At 42.2% G+C, this 12,210-nt stretch overlaps 1 protein-coding gene across 1 annotated transcript in view; it reads left to right on the top strand.

Annotated features, from left to right (window-relative positions):
• Positions 1–12,210, top strand: part of GAK (cyclin G associated kinase) — a 1,188,967-nt gene that overhangs the window by 230,841 nt on the left and 945,916 nt on the right. The window contains exon 6 of the mRNA XM_069236701.1: positions 4,039–4,164. Within this exon, the coding sequence (XP_069092802.1) occupies positions 4,039–4,164 (126 nt within the window). The remainder of the gene's footprint in view (positions 1–4,038; positions 4,165–12,210) is intronic.

Raw genomic sequence — 12,210 nt, 5'->3', positions numbered from 1 at the left:
TGGACACAGTCCTTTGAACCAGACATGTTTAAAGTAGTCAGGACCTTTTAGGACTCTACAAAAAAGACTACGCAGTTTTTACAGCCTAGATAGCTAAAAAAAAAAAAAAAACGTTCACATTTTAAACAGGACTTAACACATGGCCCTACCTGGTCAGATTAGAAATTTGGAAAAATCAAAAGACTGGAAAAAAATATTTTTAAACTAGAGTCAATTGTGAGTTTCTTACTGGAGAAACATGTAAATTTACAACTGATGAGCTATCTGGAGAGTAATATGCTCCTTCACCCCACTCAAATGGGTTTTAGAGCACAGCACAGCACTGAGTCTGCGCTTCTAACGGTGACCGAGTCTGCCCGTCAACTATTAGACCAGGGAGGACATGCAGCCATTATTCTCCTAGATCTTAGCGCAGCCTTTGATACGGTTGACCACTCTCTTCTTTGTGACAGACTCTCTAAGGCAGGTGTGGGAGGCCCAGCGCTCTCCTGGTTTTCTTCCTTTCTCATAGGAAGAACCTTCCAAGTTCTGGACCGCTCTTTTCTTTCGGATATCTTTCCCTAACTTGTGGAGTCCCTCAGGGTTCCTCTTTAAGTCCAACTCTTTTTAATATCTACCTATCCTCCTTGGCTAAAGTAGTTACTCCCTACGATCTTTCACTGGTCACCTACGCTGATGATACTCAATTAGTGGTTTCCCTCTCCAGTACTGGGAACTCTCCCTCCGTCAACCTTGCTGGCTGTATGAGGGATATCGGTGACTGGATGATTCAATCCAAACTCAAATTTAATGATGGCAAATCTGAAGTACTCATTTTAGGCAATGGCTCTCCTGCTTCCCCTTTAACATGTTACTCAGAGTCCTTCACCAGTCTTCCTCCTCCTAAAGGGCAGGTATAAAGACTAGGTTTTGTACTGGACTCCCGCCTCGCGATGGAACTACAATCTAAGAAAATTTCCTCGGTTTGTTTTGGTCTTATTAGATCTCTCAGGAAGATTCTCAATCTTCTTCCCGCCTCGTCCTGAAGGATCCTGTTCCAGGCACTGGTCCTTTCCCGCCTGGATTATGGGAATTCTCTTTATTTTAGTTCCCCGGAATACGTAGTAAGGAAGCTGCAGATTGTACAGAACACGGCAGCTAGGCTCCTTATGAACTGTCCCAGACATCTATCTGCCAAGCCGGCTCTTGCAGCACTCCATTGGCTGCCGGTCAAACAGCGCATACATTTTAAATCCATGTGCATCACCCACAGAGCCCTACATAACAAATGTCCATATTTTTTCAGAAAACACATTTCCATTTACGCTCCTTCGAGACACCTTAGATCTTCTTTTGCCCGGCAGATTCATATACCCTGCGTCAATAGATCATGGGGTGGAAACTCCTTTATCAAGGCTGCTCATCTCTGGAATGCCCTACCTCTTGAGCTCTGCCATGAACCCTCTGAATCTCTTTTTAGGAAAAGGTTGAAAACCATTCTCTTCAGTCACTAGCCTGTCCTTCCTGCTTTCTTCTAGAACTTTCCTGTATCTTCAGCGCTGGGATGCCCTAGGGTAGCTACGCGCTTTACAAATGCATAAAACTAAAACTAAACTAAACTAGTGGAAAAACCTATTGACAGAGTGCTATCAGCAAATGTGAAGACTTCTATCTCATCACTGAACCGCCAATGTAGGAAGCTGGCTAGCTATGCAGTGTACCAAAGTAATGGTACCTTATGCAGATAGTACAAGTGACCCTTATTAGTTTACAGGTGTAAAAGTAATAATTCCAAAGGCTTTCTTTTGTGGTATTGTGGGTGAGCAGTTAGGCTTATCAGAGGGCAGTGCTAAGCATTTGTTCAATACCCAGAGTCAATAAATGACACACACTCAAGAAGGAACTCAAGACCAATGTTTAGAAAAAGTTACTTTGTTTATATTCTGTTTCAACACCATAATACTTTCAAGAAGATAAATACTGTTGCCGTTTGTATAGTTTTAGCAAGTAACACTTTTACTCATGTGCTTTTGCTTTTACACAGTAAAGATTCCAAAGTACTTTTACTGTAAAGGGGTTCTTGCAAACAGTTCTTGGTGTGGTCCGCTGAGGATTTTAGGGTGTTAGGGGTGCAAGGCCACAACAAGACCTGCAATACAGTTTTACCTGCCCTAGGAGGTCCGGATGCAGTGGTGCTAATCCAGTTGGGTGTCTTGCGCACTGCATAGTTGGTGACGAGGGGGGCCACCAAGAGAAGAGTGTGCAAAAGAGGACTTGGGAACAAGTCCAGGAGCTCCCAACAGGGGGGCTCGGTCGATGGGAATCCTAGGAGCACGAGAACATCTTTGAATGTTGTTGACCTGGGGAGCTTGGGTGCAGTGGGTCTTTGTCGTTGGTGCTCCTGCGTCTAGGTGCCCACTGTTCTTTGGGGGACCTGCAAGAAGAGGGGAAAGAAGCAGTGCAGCTGTACAGCTCTGGAAGATATCCTCTGTGTTGCTGACGTCCCTCGATGGCTGTTCTTCAGTTGCGATGTTCGAATCCAGATTGGATTTCAACAAGCCTTGGTAGTTGCAAGGGGTCTGATGCCTCAGGTATTGGTGCAGCTGGGCTCCAGTTTATACTGATGTCTTCTCACTTGGAGGGGAGTGGGGACTGGCCTCTTTTAGCACGGTGACCTCCTCCTGGGTGGCTGCTGCATTAGTGGATCCCGTGGTCAGCAAGATGCGGAGCTGGACGTTGCGGTTACTGCCTGCAGGAAGCGGGGAAATGGCTCCTCCACTCCAAGGGGAGATGCTGATGAGCTGGCAAGGTGCTGGACAACCTCTGAGGCTTTTGGAGTCCCCACAGCTGCAGGACGAGTTGGGATGTTTGTTTGTGGGACAGATGAAGTTCTGCAGGGATTGGTGCCTAAAGTCCACCAGTCCACAGGTCTCGTTCCTTCAGCTCTTCTGTCTCGTCCTCTTCTTGGGTCAGACAACTCCATTCATCTGGTGTCAGGGGGCCACTTAAATATTCAGTTTAGGGGAGTGTAGAGGAGTAGCCAATGGGCCACTTACTCTTGGGGGTCCACCAAAATTGAGATGATGGAATCCTTCCTGGAGTGTCCACTTCGGGTATCCCACCGTACGGATGTGGCTATCCCAGAGTCGGAACACGCCTACTGCATAACTAATTTTCCCACCTGTCCTGGTGCCAAGTGGGTCTCAGGGCTAGGGGTGGCAACTCCCAGGTCTGGGGAAGCCAAATTTGCATACTTACAGAGGTATAAGAGTGTGTGACAGTTGTACAAATTTTTGCCTTTTTTTTTTTTTTAAGGGAAAGAGCACTGGCATTGCCGACCTGTTTAGCAGGGACCCAGTGCACCTTAGTAGAAAAACGTTAGTAAAAGTGAACAAAAAGTGGGGGTGACCATGTCCAAATGGAGGCACTTACCTACATAGTTAATTAACTGAAGGAAGGAAAAAGTGTGTCATGCTATTGTCGGTTTCTCCCCACCTTCCAGGAGATGAAATAAGTGTACCTTGTTATGGGACGGTCTGTAACTCTAATAATCTGTTAGTTTTGTTAATTGAGTTGTTTAATTCTTAATTTTAATTACATGGTATAGTAGATGACCGTGAAATAAGAAATCTTAGGCTTGGCTATGGTTGAAAGCTGAATGGCTGCTGCTTAAAGAGCCATGACAGTTTGACCCACAGTAAAAGCTTGAAGCTTTTCCAAGTTTATCAGAAGATTAGTTTTTTGGGGGTGTCTATAACGTCCATAGGTATAGTATATTCTCTTTTTAGATTTTCTGTTTTGCCCATGAGGGGTATTACTAGAAATGTTCAGCTGGGAGATTCAGGGGAATATGTGAGTTGCTGTGGCGGGCATTTTCAGTGAAAAGCGTTATGCTTGGTGAGGGCCATGGCCAGTGCCTAAAAAAATGCAAACTTAAAAACAAAAACAATACCATGCATAAATTGTCTTAGCAATAACTGATAAGCAGATACTGATTATTTGATTAATTTGGTAATTTGATGTGATATTTGTAGTACAATAAATTATATTTTTTTTTAGGTAGAAAACATGCTAATTAGCAACCAGGGAACAATCAAACTCTGCGACTTTGGCAGTGCTACTACTATCGCACACTATCCAGATTACAACTGGTCTGCACAGAAGCGAGCTACTGTTGAAGATGAGGTGAGAACTTTACATTGCCCATTGCGTGCTTTTCGTCTGTTGCCTTTTTCAATATTAGCAACTTAATAATAACCACCAAAGTAAATGTGCAGTAAATATTTTTTGTAAATTATTTGTTGTTTCTAGTGCTAATGCGACCTGTCTTCTTCAGTGCACTGAGATGTGTGGATTCTTTGTACTAGTGCGGCTTAGGTGGTAGTAGTAGTACTTTATTGTGCCAGCTTGCCAAGGACAGGCCTTACAATACAAAATATGCACAATTTAATATTTAATAATAACATAGTTCAATAATTGAGACATCACATTTTAAATTAAAAAAATGCTAATGCATAACAGTCAGCTAGCTGCCTCTAAAGTGCGAGTACTTATAAAAATGCCCTGGTTACAGCTAACCAAATGACATCAGTTGTAGAGCCACATAAATAATTGAAAAATCACCCAAAACAAATTAAATCATCACACAAGTGCATCTTAATGTGGCCCTGTCACTATATAAAAAAAAAAAAGTGCATAGCCATCGCCTGGCTCTTAAGCGTTAGTACTTATAAAAATACATTCTTTACAGCTGACTAGAAGACATCTGGTTGAAAATTTGCAGAGATATTTTAAAAATCGTTCGAAATAAAAGGTCACTAATAAATTGCATCTCAAATGACCCCACAGCTTGCATAAAGAATAAAGGCAGCTGTAATGCAGACAAACGTTTATACAATTAAAACAGGTAAGTAAAAAACTTCACAAAAATTCCTTGAATAACATGGTTAATACAGTTGTTTAATTGCTGTCCCAGCCACATACATATAAGAGGAGACTTGATTAAAAGTGTGGTCAGAATCCGTGCGCATGCACAGAGTTAAGGTATGCTTAAAATCTATTGACATTCTGATTGCATGAGCAATATAAAAGGAGGTGGAGATATTCTTTTCTGACTTTCCAGGTAGAAGTACAAAATAACATGAAGTGCATTGCAGAGTCTATCGCCCCAAATTCAAATCTGCAAATAGATAAACAACTTCCACCCTTTTTCCTTGAGCTAGTGTACTGCTTCATCAGCGAAGTACTTAGCCTGAAATTAATGTACAGTGATCTTTTAAGGAGGGGGAGGGGAATGAGCTTGTCCAGGTGCGGTTCGAAAGTGGGGGTGAGCTTGAATTTCCAAAGCTTGTCTGTCGTCTGCCCTGACAGATTAATGAACATATATTGCCAAAACCTTTCCTTTAGGACCTTTCAGGTATCCTTTGACATTTTTTCTGGTTCAAGCCTACAGTCAGCACATCATATGGTTTGCAAGGTATTCGCCATGTGACTAAACCAGGGTAATTTTACTTGTTTGTCTTGCAGCCAAACCTCTTGCATAACGTCCAGTCAAGGTCTCTGCCCTGGTTTAGTCCATATTCGTACCCATTATGCTGCACACTGCTCAGCGGATTTGACACCCAACTCATGCCTCAGTGTGTCCATTGGGGTCCCAGGTCGAGGAGAATTAAGCAACGTAAAAAGCCATTCTCTGCCCTGACTAACCCCTTAGCCTTTTTGTAGCCCCACAGCTCAGCACCATACAGGCCTGCCACAAGAGCTTGCACTCTACAGGCCTCAAGGGTGCGGCCGGCCAATCAATCTGCTCCTCTGACTTTTGGCAGAGCTGAGTATGCCACGAGCATATTGACATTGATGCATCTCTTTCGAGTAATTGGGTTGACATGGCCAGCATGGAGTCAAACCTTACGCCTCGATAATTGTAGTGGTCGATACCATCCAACGGGGTTCCATACATTTTAAAGGAACTCCTCAATTTAGGACTGCCCCTTATGATCAAGGTCCCCAGGTAGTCAGTGACATAATTGAGAAAGATGTTTAAGCTGGTGTTGCATTCTTGTCTGACCCCAGTATTCATGTCGAAGCTTTCAGTAGTTTCGCCTCTTGAGAGATACCTGACTAAGGAAATATTATTGCTGTATAATAGCTTAATAGCTGACAAAGGTTTTGCTGGGTAGCCCTGGGCTGATGCTGTTTTCAAACTTGCTTCCGGCTTACAGTATCAAAGACCATTTTTAGATCTTTAAAAGTCAAATATAATTTACATTTTTTGGATGCTAGTACATTTCAGGCCAATGTTAAATAGCCTCATTGCTTAGCCAATTGTTCCTTGGCACTTCCGAAAGCCTGCCTGTGGTGAGTTGATGATCCCATCCTTGCAAAACCAATCATCTAAGCAGGTGTGCAAAAACCTTGGCTATATTTTCCCTGCTGCATTGAGTAGGGAAATTGTTTGAAAAGTGGAAGGATGATCCTGAGGTGGTTCCTTATGAAATAGGAGTATTGTGGCAGATTTATTTGATGCCAGTACTATCCCTTGCATTCATATTGAGTTATATGATACGGTTTAAATAGGTACCCATGTAGTGAGCTCTGTTCTGTATCTGTCCGCTATTATACGGTTAGGCCTGGGGCCTTATTTTGATGCTGGCAGAGGATTGCTAAACATACTTCGCTTTAAGAGAATTCCTTATCTGTTGAATTCCTTTCTAGGGTGCTCAGTGGTATACCACTTTGAATCTTCTCCATTAAGCATTATTTGTTTTGTCCTAAGTTTCCCAGTATTTTTCCCTCAGCACTAGGGTTAATATGGCTTCCAAAACTGTATAATGTTGAGAAATAAGTGAACCAGGAAGCAGGCATAATAGTACTTTCCAAATGTCTTGGGATACCTTGTGATCCCCACCTTACTAGCTACCAGAAGCACCTGGTGTTCTTGCTTCTAAGAGCTTCCATGAGTGCTTGCCAGGCCTTCACTTGCACTTTTTATATTTGATGAGACACATATTTCTGCCTAGTTCTTTTAGGTGTTTTTTCCATCAGGAGAGACATGCCTTGTTTTCAGTGCAAATCAAAGTCCAGATTTTAGCTTACTGCACTCCTGGTAGAACAATTCTAAATGCAAGTGTTTAATGATGTGCCTACTTCCAGGGCCTGGTTGCCAACAACTTTGCAGTTGGGCCAATTTAAAGTTTCAAATCTTGGAATAATCCACGGGCCGTTGACCTCCTGGTAAGCATTTTTTGCTTGATCTGTCTGGGCCAGTTGTTGGCCTGCTGTACTGATGCCATGTAGTAAGCTTTCTGTTTGTTGTTAATTGTAGTGCACTTTTCCTCAACTCAGGGATGAGAATAGTGTTCAAAGTAATAGCCACCCCCACCCTTAGGAATGCTATCAGCGGATCATGATCACTATCAACTCTGTTCGATTATAAGGTCAACAATCAATTGCCATGATTCCAAGTTGATTAAAATATAATCTCTCAAGCTTGTACTGACCCCTGATCGAAATGTGCAATTGGCTGGCAGATAAGAAGGCATTGTTCCATTCAAGGGGCGAAGATCATGTTTAAGCGCAAGAGACGTTTAGGGAGGCACCTCTCCTTCAGTGGAGAATTAGCAGAGTTGGAGGTCTGCCGATAGCATGATTGTGCAGTAGATTTAAGTTGGCCAATCTGTCGTCTGGTTTGGTGTTAAAATCTCCATGAACCAAAATATGTTGCCTTGCTTGTGAGTGGGTGGAATGTTATGATGATGAAAAATGTTGTCGGGCAGTGCCAGTTTACTTTTCCAGCTCATTTAGTTGCATATGATATTCTGATTGTAGAGCCAGCAAAACATAATCATTCATTATGATTAAATCACCAGAAACCAGCAGAAGTTGGAAGTTCTTGTTAATTTTGGAAACCACTTGGCTAACTGTACTCAGTTGGGTAGATATCCAGATTGTAAGTCAGCCTCTTGGTCTCCCTTTTGTTTCCCTTGTGGCCTTTGTAGCAAACACAGTATATCCATCCACAGTGAGCTCATCCAGGGCCCATGTCGCCTGAAAGCATCAAATAATTTTTGATTTAATGAATTTTACACAGTCCTTGTTATCTACTTTTGGTTTCAAGCTAGCAATTTTCCAACTAAGCACTTTTATCTTAATTATATGGTCTGGGCCAATGCTTAACTCATAAGAGTGGTGAACTGCATATGCTGGCAATCCTTGAAAGTTTGTATCTGTGGGCCTTGTACATCCACTTTGTATGAATTCAGGAAATATATTAATCATATTGGCATGGCTTTGGATGTTTTCTGGACTTAGTGGAATATAGCTTGAAATAGACAACTGTATGTTAACCTTCAAGTTTCAAGCTCACTTCTCAAAGCCATGCTGGAGGGGCCTATAGCTGATACCCAAACAGAGGATTTGTGAAATTCCACATGCTGATGGTTTGCTGGCTCTACATATACAGTTTGAATACCATTGAGTAGGGTTCGGGTATACCTTCATGGTCTGTATCCCCCAGTTGGCCAATGTGTCTCTATTACCAAGAATCCTCTCTGCCTCATGCGTATTTGCCCACCATATTATCGTAGATTCCGCCTCTTCTGTAGAGTGAACTGGTGTAAATCCAGCTCTCAGTAGTTTTTGTGATTACACGTTTTGTAGCCCCGGCAAAGAATGTAGGACTCTCAATAAATAACTTCTGTTGAGGATGTTGTGATGTCCCGAAATGGTAGGTTGGTGTAAAAAACAAGATTGCAGGTTCCTTCCATGTCCTAGTTCTGCACACCTCTTTAAGACCCAAGGCATTTATTGTCGGTCCCGCTGAGAGTTCTTATCCTTGTCCCGTATGCAGTTTCCCAAGTCCCATACTCTGTGATCTGGACTTTAAGATACTTTTGCCTATAGTCTCTGGTGCAAAATTTGGCTGTTTATAGACTGTAAAGGGATCTTGTCCTGGTACCAGTGTATTACCTGCGGGTTGTGTGCCTCCTAACCGTAGCATTGCTCCTTTGTGAGCTTGCTGTGCTGATCTAGGATTTGTTCCCACTGATGCATTAACCATCGCAGTTATACGTTGGCTTTTTGCTTAGGGGGCTAACTTCTAATTCACAGTTTTTGTTAACAGCAACAGTGATGAACCATTGAGGTGGGCCATTGTCATAGATGTTGCCCTTGTATCCTGCATGAAGGACTGCTGCGCTCAGGGCAGCTTCTAGGACAACGTATTCATGGTCTCTATGTGATTGGTCTTCAGTTGGAATTTGGAGAAGTGCTTCTGGTTGCCCCATATTACCAGCAACATGCCCTGTTGCCTTACTGAGCAGTTCATTATCTTAGATTGTAGCTATTGGTCCTAAGCATACCTTATGGCGTTCTTTGATAATGTCATTTGGGAAGGGGGGGACCCAATCGGCTGGCTTGAAATGGCCTTGTTACTTGATATTAATGAGATTTTACTTCCTGATCCATTAATTAAACTACTCAACAAATTCAGTTGACTAGCAGCAGTAACCTGTGCATTATCCACTATTTCAGGTGGTATCCTGGTGCCAGTAAGAAATCTCTGAACGTGAGTGTGCTTTCGACAGAATACCTAGCACCTCAGATTTTGTGCATCATTTAATGCATTTTCTAAGTTTGTAGTTCCCTTTCCTGACTTGCCTTCTTCTGTCTCACTTTCGATTTGCACACCTTGATCGTTATGTTATCCCGATTTTAATGCTTTCTCCTCCTTACATGAATATTCCACTATCCTTATGGTTCTGGGATCTAGCAAGCTGGTCTTTCTGTGGATTTTCCTTAGCGTTTTTTTGAAGATTTTGTACAGCTGTTGCTTGTGAGATTGCCTCCTTTTTTGCAATAGTAGAGGAAGCCAGATCTTGTGTGTGAAATTCCATGTTTTAGGTAGTCATTTTACCCCTTGTCAGCTCTGGTTTAATGGGGTGTCAGCATTCTCTGGCCTGACTTGAGGCCTGCCCTTGGTCCACTCACTGTATGATGGGACTGAAAATATTAGAGCTTTGTTTGGTTACTGTGGATATTCCTCTGCTCATTGTTTTTTTACAATCATCTAGGATTGAAATTATGTCTTCTGGGACCTCTGCGAGCTTAGTACAATCTTTGAACAAGTTCCTATCTTGTTGGAGAATACGTTACTCTTGAGCGGTTCTTTCACCGCACACTTCATTGCATGCAAGCAAGAGTGGATAGTTGCTATGCTAGATGACATTTCAGAAAGAACATTTATTTGATCATCCAATTTTATGCTATGTGCTTTTAGGCTGTTAACCATAACATCCAATGTTGTACACATTGTGTGCATAATGTCGAGGATTGGTTGCTGTGGGTGTGGTTCTGGAGAAAGGTAACTTTTAGCATTAACATCCCTGAGCTTTGGCGACTGGTGAGCCAGGGGTGCAGATTTTTTTGGTGCTGTTTGGGCAAGGGGTGGTGAAGCCAAATGCCTGTCTTGAGCCATGGTATGCATCTACCTGGCTCAGGACTACTTCCTCCAACTCGAACGAGATATCAGACTCTCTACTAATGACGGCAGTGCCCGATTGGGGTAGGCCAAAAAAATGGCTAGATGGACACTGACTGCCATTCTCAGTTTATCTGTCCATTACAAATGAACCATTTGATGTGCTGGGCATTGTCTCCTGCCTGTTGCACCCCCAGCATTATATTATTTATGAATTGCTGCTACAGTTCTAATTGATGCTTAGTTAAAGCACAGTCAGTCTCAATTAGAGGAGGACCTGGCCCTACTTTCGGAGCCCTTTGTATTCTCACTTCTTCAGTAGGCAGTTTTCTGCTCAACTTTCTAGTTCTTAGGATGGGTACTTTGCATTCTGGCACTTTCTTTGACAGCTTTTTGTTTTTAGGCCTGATGATGAGCGCTCCCTAACTGCCCTCATCGATGGATGCTCATTAATCAATGCATTTGTACAATAATAATTATATTTCATGGTGGCTGTGATGTCACAGGTGGGCTCTGATGGTTGCTCCAATGCCTTTGATAAGAAATGTATTCTACTGCTGGATGAATCTGAATTGACTGGGTTAAGCTCAAGGGAAAGTGACTGAGCAGGAGCAGTAGACGGCAAAGTAGACATGCCTGTTCGTGTGGTGTGTTGATAAAGACATCAATTTTCCAGTATCAGAAACTGACAAGGATATTTCAGTTGTGAGATCAAATATCTCTTTTGCGGCAGATACGGCATTGTCTTCCAAGTCTACTTCTGTGTTAGCTACTAGGAGACCTGAAACGAAAAATTTATGTGTTTCTGCAGCCATTGTATCCTCTAGGGCAGTGGTTCCCAATCTTTTGACTCTTGAGGACCCCCCACTGAATCGCTACTAGAAGCCAGGGACCCCCAAGCTATTTGTACGATTTTAAGTTTTCCAACATTAAAGCCGTAATCCTCTAAAAATACACTAGCACGAACACACCGAAAAAAATACACAGGATATAATTATTTTATATTGAAAAATATGCAAAAATTGAAATATTTTAATGGAAAGGTTGACGCTGCATCTTGGCGACTAACTTTTCACTTTTTATTTTTATTTTTATTTAGGAAAGCTGGATCCTGAGGTTAGATTATACATTTCCCAAGTGATTTCTGTTGGCGGGGAAAGACAGTAATACCAGAAGGGCCTCATCTCTCCACATGCAATTAATTTCTTTTATAGCATCTCTCATACCAGTATAGGTTGTCGGAGCACTTTAAATGGGACTACAAGGTGTAGGATTCACATGTCATCCACACTGGTAGGCATTTTCTAACAGTGCTTGGTCTTGAGAAGCACAAACTCAGGTTACAGAAAATAACACAGTGGTTAGCGTTGGCTTTAATAATAAGAATTTATTTCTATGCAAGTAAACCTTTTTAGCAGCATAAGGATAGTGAAAGACTAGGGGGGAAAAAAGCATACATTTCTAATTTGTGCTATGCAGTTTGCATGCAGCTCTTTGATGGCAGTCATTAGCTCAATGTGCTAGATTGCGATTGTAACTTATGAACTGCACAGTTACAAAATAATCTGACATAAGTTGTAACTCACTGTGCAATGCATATAAAACAGTTCTTTGCATGATACACTTTCTTTGCAGCAGGCATATTAACCATCTGCTTTAACTCAGAAGAGTCAAAATTGCCTCTAGACAAAATTCCCATCTCTCCTCAGCAGGTACATTAATCACCAGAGTTATCTTGACACTTTTATTTTTGC

The sequence above is a fragment of the Pleurodeles waltl genome, chromosome 1_2 (assembly GCF_031143425.1).
Source record: "Pleurodeles waltl isolate 20211129_DDA chromosome 1_2, aPleWal1.hap1.20221129, whole genome shotgun sequence".
In the NCBI taxonomy this organism is placed as follows: domain Eukaryota; kingdom Metazoa; phylum Chordata; class Amphibia; order Caudata; family Salamandridae; genus Pleurodeles; species Pleurodeles waltl.
Note: the sequence above shows the minus strand (reverse complement) of the source record. Positions and strands in the feature narration are given on the sequence as shown.